The 21,381-nt window shown below is 36.4% G+C and overlaps 1 protein-coding gene across 3 annotated transcripts in view; it reads right to left on the bottom strand.

Moving 5' to 3' along the window:
- ZEB1 (zinc finger E-box binding homeobox 1) overlaps positions 1 to 21,381 on the bottom strand; it is a 121,894-nt gene that overhangs the window by 8,352 nt on the left and 92,161 nt on the right. For all 3 annotated transcript variants that reach the window (XM_065666688.1, XM_065666686.1, XM_065666689.1), the window contains 5 exons: positions 16,633 to 16,833; positions 11,769 to 11,831; positions 10,034 to 10,195; positions 6,155 to 6,357; positions 1,064 to 1,169 (listed from right to left, as the gene is read on the bottom strand). In XM_065666688.1, coding sequence (XP_065522760.1) covers positions 1,064 to 1,169; positions 6,155 to 6,357; positions 10,034 to 10,195; positions 11,769 to 11,831; positions 16,633 to 16,833 — 735 coding nt within the window. The remainder of the gene's footprint in view (positions 1 to 1,063; positions 1,170 to 6,154; positions 6,358 to 10,033; positions 10,196 to 11,768; positions 11,832 to 16,632; positions 16,834 to 21,381) is intronic.

The raw sequence follows: 21,381 nt of genomic DNA, 5'->3' as shown, positions 1-21,381 counted from the left end.
AATCGTAATTGTACAGAGAGCTATACACTTTTTATTGCGCAAGCTCAAATACACTGTATGTGGATCTTCATACAATACTCATCAGCTGAAATACAGGCAAAGTTTAAGTAAAAGGAAACCAGATACAGGTAGAAGACAGATATGTATTTGCCTTCAGAGATGAATGTCAGGTTAAATCACCAGGAAGAGGCACACAACTATGCAATCACTAAACCCCTAGTAAGAGCTGGCTTTTCAGGGGGTCTGTGCTACAGAGGAAAAGGAAAGAGCCAAAACAGCTGTTTTGCTTTCAGATTGAAAAGCACATTGACTGAGGCTTTCCCACTCACAGGCAGTGCCACTACCCTCTGGAAATGAAATGAAGATGATGTTTGCTGAGGGAGGACTTGTAAGTGAAGTGCACTTTACTGCTATTGTCATGGCTAAGCAATTGGTAAGAAAGGAAAAGATGGCCTAAAAGCTTGTTTTCAGATTTCCTGTCAATGGGTACATCCGCGTTAAAGATAGAAATTGTGAATCTCTTTTGAGCGACCCCATTAAACTTATTGTTATATTATGTATTAAAATATATTATTACATATTAAATTTCTTATAAATTGGACTTTTTCTTAGAAACTGAAACTGTTGTGACGGTATATCACAATCCTAGATCTGTGTCCTGAACCTACTTTCATATGACTAGTCTCAAATGATAACAATCACAGCCACAGTGGGAAGCACAGCTCTTTCTAGGCTCATAACATGCTGAATGAACTGCAAACACTGAGAAAAAATAGACAAGTGAAAAGGCACCAGAAGGACGCCCCTGCTTCTTCTGCCATAAGTGAAGTTTTCCTTAACTGTCAGAGCTTAAGCTGCAACTGCAAATGCTCTTGAGTTATTCTACATATCTCGTCCACACAGCTGAAGGCTGCAGTTAGTGCTTAAAGTCCCAGAAGGAACACATAAAAAAAGAAAAAATACTAGTATTTTAAACTTACACTTACAAGACTGACAGCACATCAACATTATAAAAAGTAGAAATAGCAACATTAGTACACAATTCAATGCTTAGTTTATTTACCACTATGGATTCGTAGGTGTTCCTTTAGGTGATGTTTGTATTTAAAAGCTTTTCCACATTCAGTGCACTTGAATTTTCGATTACCACTGGACTGTGTCACATGTCTCTGTAAGAAAGAATTCATAATTATTGCGTAGGACAGCATGTTGGAAAAACACTTTGTATTTTCACATTGTAACAGAGAAAATGTAATACGAAACTGAAAAGAATTAAGCATAATTTTAAAAGACTGAAGGTGATATGCATTATGCATGAAAAAGAAACAAATCAGAAGTCAGGCTAAAACTGAGCCACGTGTGTCTTCTGAAAAAGCCTGGTATAGTAAAAATAAAATCAAAACCAAACAAAACCCAAAAATACATTTGCCCCTTCTCCCAACTTTGGATGAAGCTTGCACGGATATGTTATATGAGTCAGAAGTTCCATGCTAATTTTGTGAAAGCAAAAAACCCAAGAAAAACCCCAAGCCCACCACCCACAGAATATGTCACACAGGACAGAGAAACATTAAAGCATATAAAAGCCTGCTTAAAATTTAATCAGTTGACTTGGTTTTTCCATTTACATGCTTCTAGTGCTTACAGTTGGCCTTGAATTCCACTATGTAATGATGCCACACGATTGCTCAAGAGAAGACAGCTCAGTGACAACAAAGGCACTCCCAGTCACAATGAATTCTCAAAATAAATGCAAAAACTAAAATAACAATATGGAAGTATTTCCCAAGTACACAGCATCAAACCTCTTCACTGTTTGCATTGGAACTTTGTGCTTATTTTGTTGTATTTTGCCTTGTGAGAGAGTTTATTGTTAAGCTCCAAATTATTTTTCATTTATCTTTATTGTTATACTACTTTAAAAACCACAAAGGCTAAGACAGACATGTAAAAGTATGCAGTATATATGTGATGTGTATGCAAGGTATATAATTTTATCACAAACTGCATAAATCTATACATTTTAGAAGTTGGAGCAGCTTAATTACCAACATGAAATGGAACAATCAGAAATTTTGTGTTCAAGCAAATTATTTACTAAAACAGTGTCTCCTTCCTAAGTAGAGTTCACTTTGCAAAAAGATACTCTGCCACCACTTGGATGCAGCTGTACATTTTTGGTAACCAGGGCAAGTATTTTCATAAACTGATTAATAGAGTTATACATGTACTTGGAGGAAACAGCCTGCCTCTGGCACGAAACCATGGTGGGGAGCTCCTACACCTAAGTCTGGTCTACTGCAGTTGGCAGCACTGGAGCAGATGCTTACCCGGTGCTAAGGCTATTCCCCAAGTGCAGACACAGCAGCTGGGGGCCGAGATGTGTGCTGGAGAAGCAGGGATGAATAAAAAGGCAGGATGATGTTCCTGGACTGATTTATGTCTTTAGATCTGAAGAATGCGCAGCTGTATAGTTTGCTGGATGAAAATCTGAGCACTCTGCTATGAGATATGCTGTCCAAATTATCAGCCCTCCCCATTCTACACGTTGTCCTCCTTTATATGATACAGATGCTAACAAAAGATAAATTGAAACAAGATCACCTAAATTGCTTCCAAGTATTTGAATTTGACAGTTCCCTTGGGATAAGCATTTCGTTAAGCTGCAGTTTTAACTTCACAGCAGATACTGCTCTCACCCTCCTTAGGGTGGGTTCCTTCCTGCCTCCTGCCAGGCTCTGCAGTGAGGCTGCCACTCTGACTTATCCTGATTAGTACTTGACCCTTAGTTCTGGTTTTGTCAGCTGTCTTCTGCTAGTCCACACAACTTTTCAACTTTCTTTAACTAAGTCCCTTGAAGATGATGTTCTAGATGATTGTGCCTGACTCACTGCCTTTCACTTTAATGATCCAACTTCACTGAGTCTAGAGGACTATGTCAGGATTTACTTAAGCCTGCAGAGAATCAGTTACAACTGTCTGACTTGAGATGATACAAGTTAAAGGATCTCAGCATATATACAGCTATTGCAGATGCTGGACTACATAAATATTCACAGTAAATATTAGTGCATGTATTCAATCTATCAGAAATGATTCTGCTAGTCTTTAAAATTCAATGTCCTGCTTCCAAAGCATGGAAACCCATATTCCTCTTAGCAATTTTTTAACGAGTTTTCCTGTTTTCCTGGACACAGCTAAAAGTTGCTTTGAACTTTCTGGTAGGCAGTGTTTCCATCTATTTTGCCTTACTTTCTTATATCTGTAATACTTTATTCAGCTTTCTGGCTGTCTGTCCTATATTTTTCTTCTTTATAAATCTGTGATATCCTTAGAGTTAGTATCCAGGACTTTTTCTTTAAAATAACTAAGAAATCATAACTATCCTCTAAAGTGCCACCTTTGATACTCTTTCACTCTTAATTTTCTCTTATTCAAATGTTTTTTCCCCTTTCAGTACTGTTAAATACACATTTTTTGTGCTTCTGATGTGTGATATATTTTTAAATGCACTGTATATAACTATTTTCTGCTTATTAAAGAATTATCTGTACCATCCAACAATACTCCTCTGCATTCCTTTAAGGACAGAAAGAAGAAACATCCACATTAAGGTCTGTAACTAGCCACTAATGCATCCATGCATCAACCACTTGTTATGCCTAGGGCTAAAGTTCATCTTTTCATAGAAGAAAACAAAAACTAATTAATGGAAATCCTAAAAAGTTATTTGGAAGATGGGAATTACAGTTACATCATGTTTTTTTTTTAGAGATGGTTTGAGCATGGTGTTCAAGAACTGCTGTTTCTCAGCGGAGTCCAGGGCAATATGAAATTTCTACACTACCTATGGGTGCTTTGCAAATTTATGAGAAGAAAAGGAAAACAAAGATAAGAAGCACTTATTCATACCTCAACATCTTTATTTGGTGCTTCATGTGTGAAAGCAGATGATATATAGGCAGCATCACCTCCTATCAACTGTTAGTGGTGTAGGAGCAGCCAGGAGAGCCACGAGGATGCCGGGCATGGGGAGGAAGAAGGTGCAGGATGGTTCTCAGCTCTCACAGAAGTAGCTGCAGTTTGGCCTATCTCCCCATTCCTCATGGGAAAGCAGTGTGAACATACCTATTCCACTGCCTTCACTACACTAGGTACTACCTTTGCTCATTGCTTCCTTGTACAGAACAATTACAAAACTGTCAGTCACATGGTGGACATTAACCAGCCAACAAAGTTATCCATATAATCTGATTTCAGGTGAAGTCCTTTAAGAATGACACATTAAGTTCTGAAGATGCAGCTGTTTAAGATCCACAACAAGGATGTCTATACTTACTATGGAAAAAAATTAATCTTGCATTACACAAATGATGTTACCATGTACATGCACATGAAGCCTGTTCTGAAGACATGACACCTTTGTGACAATAACATAAACAAATACATATTCCAAATTTGCCAAGTATCTAAACTATTATAGTTTTGATTCTGGTTATGGCTCTAGAGAAAAAAATACACTTATATGGGCGTAATACTCAGTTTGAGATACTTCAAAGAAACAACATTTATCAAAAGCAATTGTGCCCATTGAAATGTATCTGCAGGAATACAATTTAGACTTCCCTTTGTCGCAATTCTGAGATCACTTCATCGTTTGGCATTTTCTATCTTTTCGTTCAAACTACGTGCAAATATGGTAAAGGCTTCTACCTCTCCAACTACTTTATTCTTATGCATTTATGCTTCTAGTTGGAAAAACTGGAAAAATGTAGTAGCTCACAAAAAAGCATTATACAAAAGCATTAATAGATTTTATAGTTAGAAATACAATATGTATATAAGACTAACTCTGAAGTGGAAGCCAAGCCAATAAGACAGCAAGACAAATAAACTGTTCATGGGAAATACATTTTAATAAAGAACTACCACCCCAGAATATGCAGGTGAGGTTATTAGAAACCCTGCAAGAGAGCAAAATCCTTGCAGTGGGATAGCCAATACTTGTAACTATTTTTGCTATTTAATGTACCCATGAATGTAAAAACTCAGGTATAGAAATGTATATTAATGTATAATAAGTTTTCTAAGCCCGCTAAATTCTTGGATTTAGTGATACTTCGTAGAATGGAAGTTAATGTGCAATGTGTAAAAAAGCATTTCCTTTACTCTGTGTTACAACCTTTCAGTTTAACAAAATATCTGTTGGTTTGGAGCTTCAAGAAATACTGAAGTACCTTCCCCTTTACATTCTTGTCACTATTCACTGTTTCCTATCTTTCTGTGATGTTTCTCGCCTGTTTCTTTTCATGGTGGTGGAAAGTATGTATCTTTTTAGCTTGGGTAATTCCTGACTGTTTCAGTAAGTTTCAATTGGCTCTTGAGCCACAGAGTGCCCCTGAGAAGCTATGGAAGCATGTAATTGTGGGTGGGTGATAGAAAATTCTGAGGATACAAGCAGTAAAGAAAAAGAGGGAGAGGTGAATAGAAGCTCAGGACCTTCTGTTAGTGATGAGATGACTAACTTATGGAAGGCATTTAAGGGAACCATGGCCTCAGGACAGCCCATGAACCAGACAAAACAAGCTCAGAATATCTTTAGCCCTTTCTGTTGCTTCATTTACCATTGAAATGCTGTATTTCATGCACAAATTATTTGTATATTTCCTTATTGCATGGACTGCATTTAGAAACCATTATCTCACAGTTCAAGCAAATGAATCAACACAATGATTTGTTTCTTAAGGGCAAAAATGAGTAAAGTAAATTCTGAATTAGCCAAACAGGATTTATGAAAGAAAAATACGTTTCACTGAAGATTTGAGATTAGAGTCACAACTTTAATATAATGCTAGCTAATGAACAGCAAAAACTAATTACCTATAAATGCAATAAAGCACTTCTGAAAACTAAAATTTAAACCCAACCAGATGCCTAGATGAATTAAAACATAGGAATTCATATCTCATCCTTTGACATCTATGAAAAAAGCCTGACTTCAGCAGCAAGTTTAAGTGTGTGCTCCAGAACTGGGACTTCAGCACGCAGATGATCTGATGTGAACAGTTTTATTTGCTCTGTACATTTTTGCTCACATAACAAATCACAGCACTGTTATGGAGGATGACAAATCCTTACTTCAAACGCCACTTACTTGATCTCTTCCTGATTTGTGTGACGTCATGTGGCGGTCAAGCTGTGTTCTGTACGCAAATGTGTAACTGCACAAGGAGCAACTAAAGTTATCTTCGTTTTTTTCATGGCGATACTTAATGTGTTCCTTCAAAGAGGTAAAACGCTTGTACCCTCGATCACAATATGGGCACGTAAGCAACTGGGAAAACGCATCGGGTGTTCCTAAACGGGAGAGACAATAGAGCATATTTAAATAAATGTAAGTTCCAAACTTATTACCATCAACAGACATGCTTTACATTTACATATATTACTGTAAGACAACATGCAGCTGCTGGAAGCTCCATCTGTTTTAGAAAAATGACAATTTGTATCTTTTTCCACACATATTATGTTACTAACTAAACTATGGTATGATTGCCCTGTGTACACTGCAGAAAGTTCAACACTATACCCAAACCCACACCTCTCATTGAGTCTGCTGGACTCCCCAGTATAGCACTAGAGATTCTAAAAATGTATGTATTTCTGTTTAGAAAGTGGTCTGAAAATTGTGAAACATAGTTTAAGATCTAGCAGTCTTTGTAGATCTGATTGACTCAATCACAGACAATCCTCAAATCCTGTTTACAAATTTAAGTCCATCACTGAAACAACTAATAGCATCCTATTTTCAGCTCCTGATATTATAAACATTATAAATAATATTTACAAGTTGCAGAGAATATTCTTTTTCCTTTTCTTTACCTAACAGAATTGCAACTGAAAAAGAGAACTGAAATAAAAAAACCCAAAACAACCCAAACCAAAAAATCCTAGAAATGTGGTTTATAATTCCTATACCTGGACCTGCTGGAGCAGGTCCAGAGGAGGGCCACAAAAATGATCAGAGGGCTGGAGCACCTCTCCTATGAAGGCAGGCTGAGAGAGTTAGGCGTTTTCTGCCTGGAGAAGGCTCTGGGAAGACTTTATTGTAGCCTTTCAGCACTTACAGGGGACTTACAAGAAAGATGGGGCCAGACTTTATCAGGGCCTCTAGTGATAGATCAGTGGGTAATGGTTTTAAACTAAAGGAGGGTAGATTTAGACTACATATAAGGAAGAAATTTACAATAAGGGTGGTGAGGTAATACAACAGTTGCCCAGTGAGGCTACAGATGCCCCATCCCTGGAAACATTCAAGCTCAGCTTGGATAGGGCTCTGAGTAACCTGATCTAGTTGAAGATGTCCCCGCCTGCTGCAGGGTGGTTGGACTAGATGACCTTTTAAGGTCCCTTCCAACACAAACCGTTCTATGATTCTATGACACATCATGTACCTGCTAATAGGACATGCTGTCTGCAGATCAGAAAGGAGAAAGATCGAACATGAGGCTATAAATATGATTCTAATGTGATCCGCAGAATTTATTCTGCTGGTTTTCATGAAGTTACTTCTGTATCAGTAAAGGACAAAGTGAAATCAAATTGAAGCCGAATATCAATTTCACAAGTCTATTTCTGAGAAGTCAACATTTATGAAGTTTTAACTCCATCTCTTCTTATCAGCATATATTTCACCCCATATAATAGTAACACATTCTATCCTTGAAGATTTTTTTTTAAAGGATTGGAAAAGAAAACATTTTTTATATATTGACAAAAGTGCTTGCATAAATGTCTGGCTTGCTGTACTTGATCAAACTATCAATTTATACAAAGTTATATCCTTCAATGACCATGCTACTTTTCCCCGTTTTAAAGGAAATGGGAAGCTAATTTTGCAAGGATGCACCTATATGCTGTGCTGACTGAGAGCAGGAGAGGAAGGTGGAAGGTCTTTACTGACTATCATTTTATGCTCTGAAGCACAAAGGGCAAATTTGTGTGCACTGTCATCTTAAGTTGCAGAACTATAAGCATTATTAATACTCATAAAATTAATCAGTACTTTACAAAGTACTTGTGAATTATTTATCTCCATGACCTCTTTCAGGACTTATCACCATAGACTGATTATATGCTCTATAAAGTAGCAATTCACTCTGTTTGTGTGGAATTTACTGACTTTATTTTTACTGAACGTGCCATTGTTCTTGCAACAGTGAAGAGTCAGACCAGTTTTCATTATTACTAAACCCCAACACCTTCTCTGTCATATATGTTTTTTTACACTTGTTATGGTAACAGTCAAGGTCACACTTGTATTACACTGTTTTTCGTGTTCTTCTACTCCTTTCTTCCCTTCCTGGATTAGCCAGGCTGTTCAAACGTTAACCTGTCCCCACATGCATAGATACTTGCATGCTTCCCTTCAATCCTCTTTTTTCCATCTACAATTCAATTCACCTGACATAAAGAATACTCCCTTTCTGCACAACAACTCAGGGGAAATTACAGAAATATGTTAATTTAAATTCTGTTTCATTGGAGCAAATGGCCAAATGGCACTGGTTTCCCAAAGTCACTATTTCTCTGTCACTTCTCTTGCCCAGTCCCCTGGTTTGAAATCATGTGTCTTTAGCAAATATCACTATATTTTTGGCATGTTCTGTTCCAAAAGATTAAAACACTGAACATTATTTTTCAGCATCATGGCTTTCAAAATACTTCCCTGTTAATCTACTGGGCTAGTTCCAATTTAAATTTTTGATAAAAATGTGTATTTTTTTAATGATTACATGGAAATTATATTGCAAGGCTGTAAAACTAACTTGACAATCTGTGCCACTGCAACCACAGAGTAACAGCTTATATTACCCGTAATTTTTAAAATGCTACTGTTGAGTATGTATCTTAATTGAATTGTGCAAAACTTGTAAAGTATACCACAAAATATTTGTAATTCAGGTCCTATTTCTGTATATGAATAGGCATATACACAGTTTACATTTCTCAAATATTTTAATTTACTTTTTTTTTAAATCCTTAATAACATAAAATCTCTTGAAGACCAGAACAAAACTATTAGTGTTAACCCATTCACTGCTCTCCCTTAGACTCGAGTACAGTAATACAGCTACAATGACAGTTTTTTGTCAATTATGCACATTTTTTCAAATGACTGGAAGACAACTCCTAACCCTTTATGTAGGATGTTACTTTCTTTAGACAAATCTTAAATACAACAATAAAGGAACGCAATCTGGTTGAAACTGTAGTTGTCACAGGTTATGAAAGCTGAACACATCAGAAAGCAGAACAGAATGCATAACCAATCTGAACAGGTTTTTCCTTCAAATATTTCATGATGAAGAAGCCTTCAGTCTTTCATGTTGAACAAAGTATGACTTCTCATCTCACTCAGAGGAACATTTTAAGCACAAAACTTAGAGAAAAAAGACTTCTATGTAAAAACAATAACAGGTCATTTTTTTCACATAAATATTTCTGTATAAACAATATTTCTTTTTTCTCCACTGCTGTTTTTTCAGGAAAATACCCAAAAGTCTGTCATAGATTGGCTACTTAATAAAAGAACTCCTACCTAATATGTCCTTTTGGGTGTTTTGTTTAGAAATACAAGAAAGGAAAGGAAAGTGTTAGAACTCCCCTGAAGTTATTCTCACATAAAATCACACTATCTTGCTTCACTCCCATTATATTTAATAAATATTTGTTCTGTTCTTTCATATAGTGCTATTGAATGATTTATGAAAGCTTGAATTTTTATTTCCAGTTACTTAGGATTATCAATTAGGTACCCATACAACTAAACCCCAGTGCATGTCTTGTTTTACAAAATCAAGTAGTATTGTTTTTTGCATGACAATCCCATCCTCATATATTTAATTAAGATTCTCCCTCACCCCCCAAAGTCATATGTATATGCATTGCTGTCTTCTAAAATACAATGGAATGTTTGGGTCCAGTAGTTAGTACAATTTATCTGTCAGAACTGAACGGGTGGCATATCTACCATTTTCATCCTGCCCACTAGCTTCTGGCGTGCCTTGTCTCTGGTCCTCCTCAGGTGCTTCAGGGTAGATAACAGCTGTATCTTCTTGTTGTAGGAACTCTTCAACATTAGGGTCATGGTTTTGTTCATTTTCTGCATCAGAATCACATTCATCTTCTTTTACTACGAGTGAAAAACAAGAAAAAAGATATGAAGTTAAAAAGAACATAAATGACATTCAATAATTCACATTACCAAACCACCCTCTACCCAGAGATTTCAAAACTCTTTACAAAGTTGTACTTACAAACTGTACTCTGTACAGTTCAAGCTCTTTTAGATGAAGGAATATGACAAGTTTTAAAACAGAGAACCAGTGGCGTAACAACATTTTGACTAAACCACATTTGGCTCTTCAACTCAGTGCATTTTTATCATTTCAGATTTGGCTGTTAAACTTCCCCAAAAGCTCCTCTTAATTTGATTTAGCCCTTGTAGTTTGAAGGCCATCTTACAATCTTGGCTCCTATGTTTGCAAATGTAAATTTTTTGCCTTCAAGACATAATTTTTAACGTATTTATGACCTGCTCATTAGTGCAAGGCCAGAAGATATTTAAACTCTGATAAACAAGTTGGCTGGCTGAAATGCAGCAAACCGGAACTTTCAGTGGCCTGTTTTCTGCTATCAAAAAGGTTTCAGATCTAGTTAACATTCTTCAACATTTCCCAGTTTAAAACTTAAGAAAACAATAAATGAAGAACTATACTTCAATGTTGACAAATAATAAATTAAATATTTTACTTCATGTTTGTATGATAAATATTTACTACCAAGTATCTGTCTAAATACATTGTTCATTGAATTTATTTTTACCATGGTTGAACATTCTGTGAGAGCTCTACCTGTGCACACTAAATCACGATAAATCTCCACTTTTAATAAAATGAGGTGCATTTTAATAGGAAGAAGTTTTCCCTGTGTGAAGTCACACACTCAGTTTACAATTTGACACAATTTTCTTATGCCATGTGCCTGCCTCTCACATATAGACTGTAATACAATACATAATGTAGCTCTCCATACTTGTTTGGAGACATCTGACTTCGTAGTAACTAAAAAGAATGTGCGAATCTACAGTTTTAAACATACCAAAGTAATTTACTTATTCATTAAATAAAGGTTACCCTGATAACATTGAACTATTTAGTGTTACGGGCATTAAAAGAAAAGTATAAAAATATTTTTAAAAGCTGATGGGCTATATGTTACTTTTTTTTGTCAATCAGAGAAATAACAAAATAACAAAGCATTTGCTTTTGTTTGGTTCTTAAAACTGAAGTACACATTTTATTCTACCTTCCGTGTAACCATTAGAAACAGAGGAGCTCATAATAAGACACAGTATGAGCTTAAGTTTATTTTGGTATATTCCTTATTAGTTTAAAACACTATCTACATGCAAGATCAACGCTATTCCTTGTTTTGCCCTTAGGAGATATGCTGCTGCAGCCAGCCCTCATGGGAGGGGACAGCTCTGCGCCACTAGTCAGCAACACCTCCAGACCCAGGACATCCAAAAGGAGCCCAGACTATTATTCCTCAGCTAGAATAGCTCACTATTTAAGACATCTACTGAGGAAGAGCAAAGCAGTTTATAAAGAGAGGTGGGAGAACTTCAAAGACTTCAGGATACTCACCTGGCCCAAATTCAATAGCACTTTATGAATAAAGGGCTCAGATTAACAAATAAATACCTGTACATCCAACTTCATCTGTCTGAGCTTCAGGCCCCAGGATTTCCTTCGTTTCTTTTCCAGCTGAAATAGTACATTCCACAAAAAAAAAAAGAATGAATATTTAAAAAGAACCCAAAACACCCACAAAAAAGCCACACACACCTCAACAACTTAAATATCACAGAATCACAGAACAGTTTAGGTTTGAAGGGACCTTCAAAGGTCAGCTTATATTTGAGTTACTTCAACATTTTTTCCCATTTCTGTATTGTTTAGGAGAACTGCATTTAAACACAATGTTCTTTCAAAAATACGGATTGCACATTATTTCAGCAGAGTGCAATCAGTTGAACCACAAAGATATTCCATGATTACAGAAATGAAATCTTAAAAGGGAGCAACATTAAACACTAACCATAATTTTAAGAGAAGGACAAGGACAGTGTATTTCTCCAGCAAATAGAGTCAGCTACTTAAATAACCCTATCTACAAATGCAGATCTATGATACACTGTAATATTATTTCTGGAAACCAAAATATCCCAAAACAAATATATGAAAAAACTGTTTTCTCCAATCAGCAGTTCTTTTAAATGACTGACAGTTTGCTGGTCAAGTCATAACAACTACCTAATGTGTTCTCTTTCTTGTAAATCATCTAGAAACCACTTTTAGGCTGCCATTGCTTAAACAACAAGGATTTTAAACACATGCTCTCCAATTCAGATCAACTGTGCACTACAGAAATGTTTCATGTATTGATTCCAGTATTCAGTACAAGTCTGCAGGTACCAGATGTCCACAGAACAAATGCTGTGGAGCCTACCTGCTTCCAAAACTCTACCAGCTCCTGCTGAGCTGCAGCATGCAAGGATGCAGCATGGAAGTTTTAACTCATATAGTTGTGGATTCAGATCAATAAACTGCCCAAGTTATTCGTAATTTATGTTTGTTGGGTCACCTGAACTGGGAAGTTCCTATTGGAAAGGACACTGATGCCATTCTGTCAGTGCTTAGGAAAGCTATGTTGGATTTTGAACTAATTATAATTTTGGCTCATGATACCACAGATTTGGTTCAGAATGCAATGCAAAATTTAAATCCAAAATTTAATTTCTTAAGAACAATCGTGATACAAACCCACTATTTTTATTTAAAAAGGGTTTGTGATTTTTCCCCACTATGATATAGGCTCTGTGGAAGAGGGGGAATATCAGTAAGTTATTACTCTTAGAAATTTAAATTATAGTGTCACTAGTAAATTCCATTTGCTTCAGTATAAATAAAAGCTATGCTTCCCAAGGGAATGTCAAGGAATTTATGACATTATAGATTAATCTCAGTGAAGCTGAAAACCATCTCAATTCCAATAATCAGAACCTCTGCTTGGTACTGTCTCTTTGCAATATCTAAAAGTGGGGTGTAAGACAGATAGGAGCCCTTTTCCACAGGGAGTGATCTTCCTTAATGCTGTAGGAATAATTAATAATTTGAGAAATGTTAATTAGAGCTCCATCTTCGTAGCTATGTGTGGTCCACATAGGAAGACAACTTTGCAATTGTCCTTCAGAAGGCCAATTACCACGCTGCAAATACAGCTGCTGGGAAGCAACAGAAAGGGATGTGAACAGATTTTAAACCGCTGTTCCACCAAGCAGAAATCACAGCTCTGAATTCCAGAAGAAATTTGAGCTACCTTCTGAATGACAGCTTAAATACGGGTTTCCATGAATAACATCTAGGCCATGAATATCCATCTTGGCACTACATCTGGACGTACCACATAATTCTAAAACATGGTCTTGTAATTCTGTATCTCATCATCGCTTATAAGCAGCTGTTTAGAGATACAGTGGGACTTCCCAGGATTAAATACTAATGCTTTTCAGATCACAGGCAGCGGCGTGTACTACCAGTGAACACGCACGACACAATCACTGCCTTATAGGCTGACCGTAAAGACCTCCGCATGGGTAAGATACTGGTGAAATTAAAACCACTAGCAAATGGAAATTCTGGTTGTAGGCAGAAAGTCAGGCTTCATTGAAATTTTCACTGCAGTCTTATCTTCAGAGAAGGGAACAAACACGAAAGCCCATCAAGAGTTTCTAATTTAAATTCTTTAGAACTATTTTTCTGATATGCATGTAGCAAGCACTATTTACAGCTTACAGTATTGCCTGGTTGGTTGTTTATGTGAGTAAAAACTTGATCAAAAAGATGCCACATTTTTTTAGCCTTCCTCCTAAATGAAATTAATAAAGAATAGTACAGCAACCTTCCTCAGCAACCCACCACACACACAGAAAGAACACAATCCATCTTACAGCACATAGGCTCAACCTAAAATTTTATGAGTTAAAGGAATTTTTGAGTTCCAGGAAGAACTTACACATAAAACATAACTTCCTTAAGTTTTAAAGGTTATTTCAAGGTCTAGACAATTTTTTGACATTTTTAATTTTTCAGAGATATCTTATTTCCAGGTCTTGAGATCTCTAGAATTGCTAGATACTTATAATACATAATAAAGATTTTTAAATGTATTAACGTAGTAAGTCCATAAGTTTAACCCTTACTTAAAACAAAACCCCAAACACCTGCAGTGTAGGTTTTACTTCAAACTAAAAACAAAATGTCACATTACAGAATCATCACACACATGAATGCTGGCGTACAGCCAAGAACTTGTGCAGGATACACGTGATTCAGTTCTTCAAACCCATTTGACCGTTTCTGTTAAACCTCTTGAGATACACACCTTATAATTAAAACACCTGTTCTGAAGGTCTTTCAGAAAGACAGTTAGAATGACTGGAAATGGAAAGAAACTAATCTGATGAAGAAATGTTACGTGTGTTGTTTGTAGTCCTGGGCGAACAGAATAAATATGCATAAAACTCATTCTGTCGGGTTCAGCTAAACCCAGGAACTTTCAGTACTACTTTACTGATAAAGCACAACTTACTAAAACTGCTGTAGTATGTTTTCTAAAAATAATTGCTAGCCCTGAAGATGGTATTAGTGTTGCACAGACACCTATGCCAGTACCTTTCCTTGCATGACAGAAATCATGTATTCAATACTCCTCTCTTAGAAATCTTCAGATTTCTAATATGTAACCAAGACCAATGATTTTGAGCTCACACCTTTCCTTCCAGGAAAGCTATAATAAAGAGCACTTTACAGCAGCAAATCAAAGCTCCATAAAATCTAATGTAGCCTTCATTTTTCTCATGTAGTCATCACCAGACTGCTACAAAAGAGACTTCAGAATACAGAATTTTTACAGAAGAAGTTTATAGTAGTTTGAGCAAGCCTGTATGGCAACTATTTAACCTTTTGTCTGTATAAACACTGATGAAAGCTTGTCTTCATCACCAATGACCAAGGCAGAGAAAACATTGCTACATAGTGATTCTACAATCACAGTAGAATTTGGTTCAAATGTTTCATTTTAGAAAACTAATTTTAAAAGGTTAAAAATAGTACATTTGAAATAAGGAGTCAAAAAAGATGCCACCCCATGTCTAGAGCTCTGAAAAAACCCAGAAGGTTTTCTGATGAAAGACACTGTGTCATGACTACCTGTGTGTAGGTACACTTCCAGCAAATTCAGTCCAAAGGGTCTTTCACCCAGCACCTCCATGAGGCAGTGCTGCTTTTCACTCCCTATTTCAGGTTTCCTACACTTATACTTGAAGGTTTCAAGAAATAGTCTACACACAGCCCATTTTTATGTAACTGCAATTCCTGACAGATACAGCCTGCAGTACAGCAAAGATATTACAACTAAGAAAATTACCTACCTAATAATTTAGCTCCAAAATACTCATTTCCCTGCACAGCATACCTTGGCAATAGCAGCTATGTAAAAACAGGCTGAGCTGATGCTATTCTTTGAACTCTCAGCTGCTCTCTCTCAGCTGGATTGCAGTTAGGGACCATCCGACTGCTTTCTGTTTATTTAGATGTGAGGTCATGCAATTGATCTTAAACACCCCGTTTTAACAAGGTAGATGCTAAAGAATTGTGCCTGGAGTTCAGACACAAACAAGGCTTTGCCAGAAAATATTCTTTATCTTTCAGGGAACTAAGGCCAAATTCCATGATAATTTCCACTAATTTATGCATTTATCCCAATTTGGCTCAAATGTAAGCATGCTGTGTGATATTATGAAACTCAGGATCTGATTCCACAGTAGAAAAGGCCTATTTCCTGATTGCTTCAAATTTCCAGCTTCTAAAGCTACTGCATAATATGTGAAAAATGTACCTCCTTTTAGTGTTTTCGAAACACAGATTTATTATGAATAAGAGAGCAAATTCTAAACCTAATAATCTAAAACTTTTTTTTCTACTATAATATTTTACAAGGAAAAAGGCAGAGGCAGCTCACAAGGAGAAATTTACATCTGAATATTACTGTTTCATGTTTTTGGCTCAACTCTGTAAGTTGAGCAAACCCTGAACCTTACCGGGAGCTATGGCAGAGACCTGCCATAAGAAAAACGAAAAGCAAGTGACTAGTCTCTGATCACCCTTGAGAATCTACATTTGAAACTTTTGTTTAACAATGCCAGTGGAATGAATGCACCTTTGAATCTACCTCAAATATTAAAAAAGAACATGAAATATATTACAATATAAATACAAATATGTTAGAAAACCTCTTTTTTGACTGTGACTATCACATGCTATTTCAGTGTCCTGGGTTCAGCTGTAGCAGTCATTTTTCTCCTTCTTAGTAGCTGGTGTAGCACGGTGTTTTCAACTTTAGCCTGAGAACAATGTTGGTAGCAAAGTGACCAAAAAAAGTTCTAGTGAATCTTCATTTTAGAAACCTTTCTTTACATAGCATCATCAGTGAAAATGAACATACCTTCATCTTCCCAGCCACTGTTTGTACTCCCTTCTCTTTCACTGTTTTCTGGTAATACTGTATGGTCTGTTGGCAAGTCATCTTCTGGCACACTAGCGTCACAGTCTGCTGCATCAGTTACACTTTCTTCTTCCACTATATGCAATTTATCTTCATCGTCTGAATCTGAGTTTGCTTCTACCACGTTATTATAATTGGTGACTGTAGACAGACAAAAAAGCAAAATACTGATCAATATACTCCTCAGTTACAGCATGGAAGTCCAAAGCTTTCAGAACTGTGTCTTACTAGTGTTAAACAACATTTTGTTACAGACAGCTGTGCATAAAGAGGATAAGCTGTACACATATAGCAATCACTGGGGTATAGAAGGTACAAAACTGCAGGGAAACAACTGGCACTGAAGGCCAAGTGACCCCAGGTTGACCACACTCGAGATGGCAGCTCAATTGCTCTTGTGAGGTCCCATGAAACAAGACCTTGTCTGCAGTTACCCATGCTAGCTGTGCTCACCCAGTCCACCTTCTAGCTGGCTTTTCCTGTAACTGATGGGTATGTGAATCAAGGAGCAATAAATAGGAACAGTAAGGAGATTTCCCTCAGAAGGGCTAAAGTGCTCCTGATTCTAGCAAAAAGGATCTTGTAGTTACACCCAACGATCACACTAAAGACTCGACAGTATGAATGTGAAAGGAAAAATCTCACAGGTGACTTAGAAAGGAAATCTTGCATAATATTTTCCCCAGCTACCAGGAAAAAGTAATAACTCTACATTTCAGCCTGAAGAACATATTGTGAGTCTTGTGGACAAAGGATTATACAACGATATATGTTTCTGCCATATGGGAGCAGATTATCATTAAAATAGTCTTCATTTGTAAGCACAAAAGATCAGTTATAGCCATTTCAATTTAAACTGTAAGGATTATGTATTAGGAAAAAAAATCACTTTCACAATCTGTTGAAATGTCTTGTTACTCACACTGAAAATAAATTATTAAACATTTACATCTATAAGCGTATTACTTCTTCATTGCCACATTTGAATTTCTTAACAGAAATGTTTCAAAATACAGTTTAAGACAGAGAATAAATCTATTGATGAATAAACTAACAAGACTTGTCATGGCTGCAGTACTCCTTCAGTGGTTATCAGAATTAGACCTGGGAGGCACATGATCATGCTACTTAGTGATACCTGCATCTTGTCACTGTTAGCACATGAGAAGCCAGACTGATTCTTTCATGTGAAATCCAGCCTATTAAGGTAGATAAATAGCTACCTAGACTCCTGCTCTTCAGAGGTTAGCTTTTTTTTTTTTTCTTTAAGTAGATATTCTAGTAATTTGAAAATGCATTTGAGCAGGGAAAGTGAGTAACATTATAAACTGGCTGGCTACTATCTCATTTCCTTCCAATTCAGGAGAAAAATATCTCATCTAGAACACGCATAAGCATGACAAAAGAGCATTCTGAATTTAAAACAATCATTCCACGTTTCCATATTTCATACAGACAGTGCTATTTAAAAAATACAGTAGTGCTCCACTATTCATGGTATCGACCTCTTCTAAGACAACAAATTTAGGCAAATTGCCTGAATACTAGCATTTGGTCCATTTCAATCAATACATTGATATTCACTTTATATCCTGTAACTAGTTTTGTGAAGTAAAAGAAGTACTGTAAAGAATGCTGTAATGTTGTGTGAAAGAGAAAACACAGATGTATTCCCTCACCAAAGCAGAAGAGACTTATGAATTTATTTGCCTGAGAAATTGTAAATGTAATTTAAAAAAAGTGCAAGAAAAGACATAAACCAGGAAAGTTTTATGCAAAAGTGAAAAAAATTATTTTGGCCTGTTGTCTTAACTAGGTTTTACTGTGATGCTTAGATGTGCAGTATTATTAATACAAAACACCAACATACTTAACTTTGCCACACGGAAAGAAGATCAGTAAGAGCAGGGATCAAAATTTATGAGCAAAAGTTCAGATTTCAGTACTGTAGATAATGAATACTTGATTTTTTTTAAAATAAATTCCTTGTTTCGCTTGGGAAATGAAGTGAAATACCTTATATTAGGTTTAGAGTGGTTTCCATAGAAAATGAAAATATAATCAGAAAGTTTGTCCTGAAGAATTACACTTACAGGGAAAAAAAAACCAACATATCTTATTTTCCTCATTACCTATTTTTAAATTTTAAATATAATCTATTTACTATGGCTCTATTTACCTTGAAACTTGTTCATAAATTCTCACTATGCTCACTCATGTGCCATCTCTGCAAAACCTAAAATACCACCATCTCCATAAAACATAAAGGAATAAATGGTCTTTGGGATTTAAGTTCCTTCCACCAAAGAGCAGCTGTCAACAAGGCAACACAATAAAATCAGCAAGAAATCTGGCTCTAACATTCTGGTTTTCCTCTTACAAAGAGCTTTGGGGGAAATAAAATGTATTTAAAAGGGCTCGGCACACTCGAGATGGCCGCACAACCCACACATCAGACGCAGCAGAAAGTCAAGTACTTAAACCAACAGAAACATCCATCTATCTATGCGCAACTCTAAATGATTACATGCTGTTTTCCCTCTACAAGATCCTTGCCTCATCTTGTACAGTGATGGCAAATACGCACGGAACACTCAGTTTTATGGAGTGAACTGAGTATTTGTAGCAGCCTGCCTCATTTTTTCAGATTGCAAAGTGATTGCTCATTCTCTTTATCCCCACCAGCCAGCAGTGCTCCCAAAGGCTCACTTATATGGTGTTAGCCAAACTGGGATTCCTTATTATACATTATACTTTATATCTTATATTTTATATATTCATTATATAGTATATATTTATTATATAGTATATTACACAATATAGTATAACTACATCTAATATAATCATATGATTATATGTATTTTCCCTACATGGCATTCAGCAGGAATGCTTCAAAACATGTAATTAACTGGACTGTGGTAGGTTGATGGTTTATCTCCATTTAACAGAACAGAAACTGGCTACTTAAAAAACAGAGGATTCTTTTGGCAACCCTGGCATTGCCACGTCAGTGTAAGATGTTTTGTGCCTTTCTTTTCAGAGGACTTTGAATTTATACAACATTTCACATATTTCAAGCACGCTTTTGTTCATTCCAATGCAGCTATGCTCAGAGCCCAGGTACCTTGGATTGTGTGCCACAGCAACTACATACACAGAGATCACTTCCAAAATAAGTGACCTTCTAAAATCACATAAAAACTCCTTAAAAGAGAGAGAATAAAATCCAGTCTTTCAATGGAGCTTTCAAATGCCTTAGAGAGTGAGCTTTTGATTCCTGCAGCTCTCTACTAAAATTACTACACTTTCTAGCAATTAAGGCAAGGGTTCTGGAGGCAACAGCTTCCTTTAATAAACACCCCTAATTCATTCTCTGGGAACCATTCCTCCTGTGAAAAATTATGTGATCACATAATTAAAGATCTTATCGTTATGCACACATGCAAGGGACAAATTAAAACAGTTTGAACAATCTTCATTCTGACATTTTCCAACTTTTTTTAAACACTCGACTTTCAAAGTCAAGTGTTTGATTTCAAAGAATGTATTATTCTTTAATAGAAATGATGGCTAAAAAAAAAAATAATCAAGCCCAGTAATTTACTGTATTTTTAACTAATTCAAATTAAATCCCATTACATGGTACCATACTGATGCCTGCATGGCTGCAAAGCTTAGCTTTAGCAATGCAGATCTGCTCCTGGTGCCCTACAAGACTAAGAGGTGGCAACAGCAGGGTGCTCCTTCATTTGCTTCAGACATGCATGTTTCACAGCTCTTTGTAGACATTAAAGAAACCCTGAAACTAAGGCACCTGGGATCCAACTCCAGAGGTAAACATCCTCCCTTTCTCCCTTCTCCAGTTCAAGCATAGAGCCAAATTCAGAACTTCCCTATCCACACATCATTTTGGGTGTTTTCTCTTCTGCGGGTGTTTTCTCCTCTGTCCTTGATGTTTCCTCAGAATAGCCACAACTGAAAGAAGAGGACAGCAAAGTTCACGAGCCTCAGCTGATGCCTGGCACTACAGTAACTGCTTAAGTTGGGAGCAATAAATTTAATTAAACCTTTTTGGCTAGAATTGAAATACATCTAGTAGAAAAGCTGCATGGAGAGGCTTAAAGCCTCTAAAAGAAATTCAATTGAATATACATAATGATGACTTCAAAGGACTTCTAATTTGGCCAAATATTCCAGAAAATAAAAACCACATGTAAAACCTTGCTTACAAGAGCAGTTATAGCTTTCTGCTGAAGTAACTACAAATATTTTAAACTTCAGTAATATCTATTTTTAGTTCATGTCATTTAAAAGTAGTGACTACCAAAGCAAAATAATTCAGCCTGGATCACATAAAACTGGCACAAATAGCACTCAATATCTCCACGACGAGACACTGCTCTGTGAAACGCAATGATGGCAAGAAAGGTTACGTTGCCCTCAGCCACCACCGCTCCAGGGATGGCCATCAGCAGCAGGGAAGAAGCAGACTACTGAAGGGAATCTTATCTTCAACGTAAAAGCTAAATCTGACTCAGATAATGAACCATGGCTGTAATCCATGCTCACCAGACAAGCATATGTGATGTATAACAGATATACAGGCCTATTCTGTTCATTGCACTGCATGTAACCTTGGCATAAAATTATATATTGAACAGTTTCATTATTAAATTTAGCTTTACTTTT

Source organism: Lathamus discolor, chromosome 2 (genome assembly GCF_037157495.1).
Source record: "Lathamus discolor isolate bLatDis1 chromosome 2, bLatDis1.hap1, whole genome shotgun sequence".
Classification (NCBI taxonomy): domain Eukaryota; kingdom Metazoa; phylum Chordata; class Aves; order Psittaciformes; family Psittacidae; genus Lathamus; species Lathamus discolor.
Note: the sequence above shows the minus strand (reverse complement) of the source record. Positions and strands in the feature narration are given on the sequence as shown.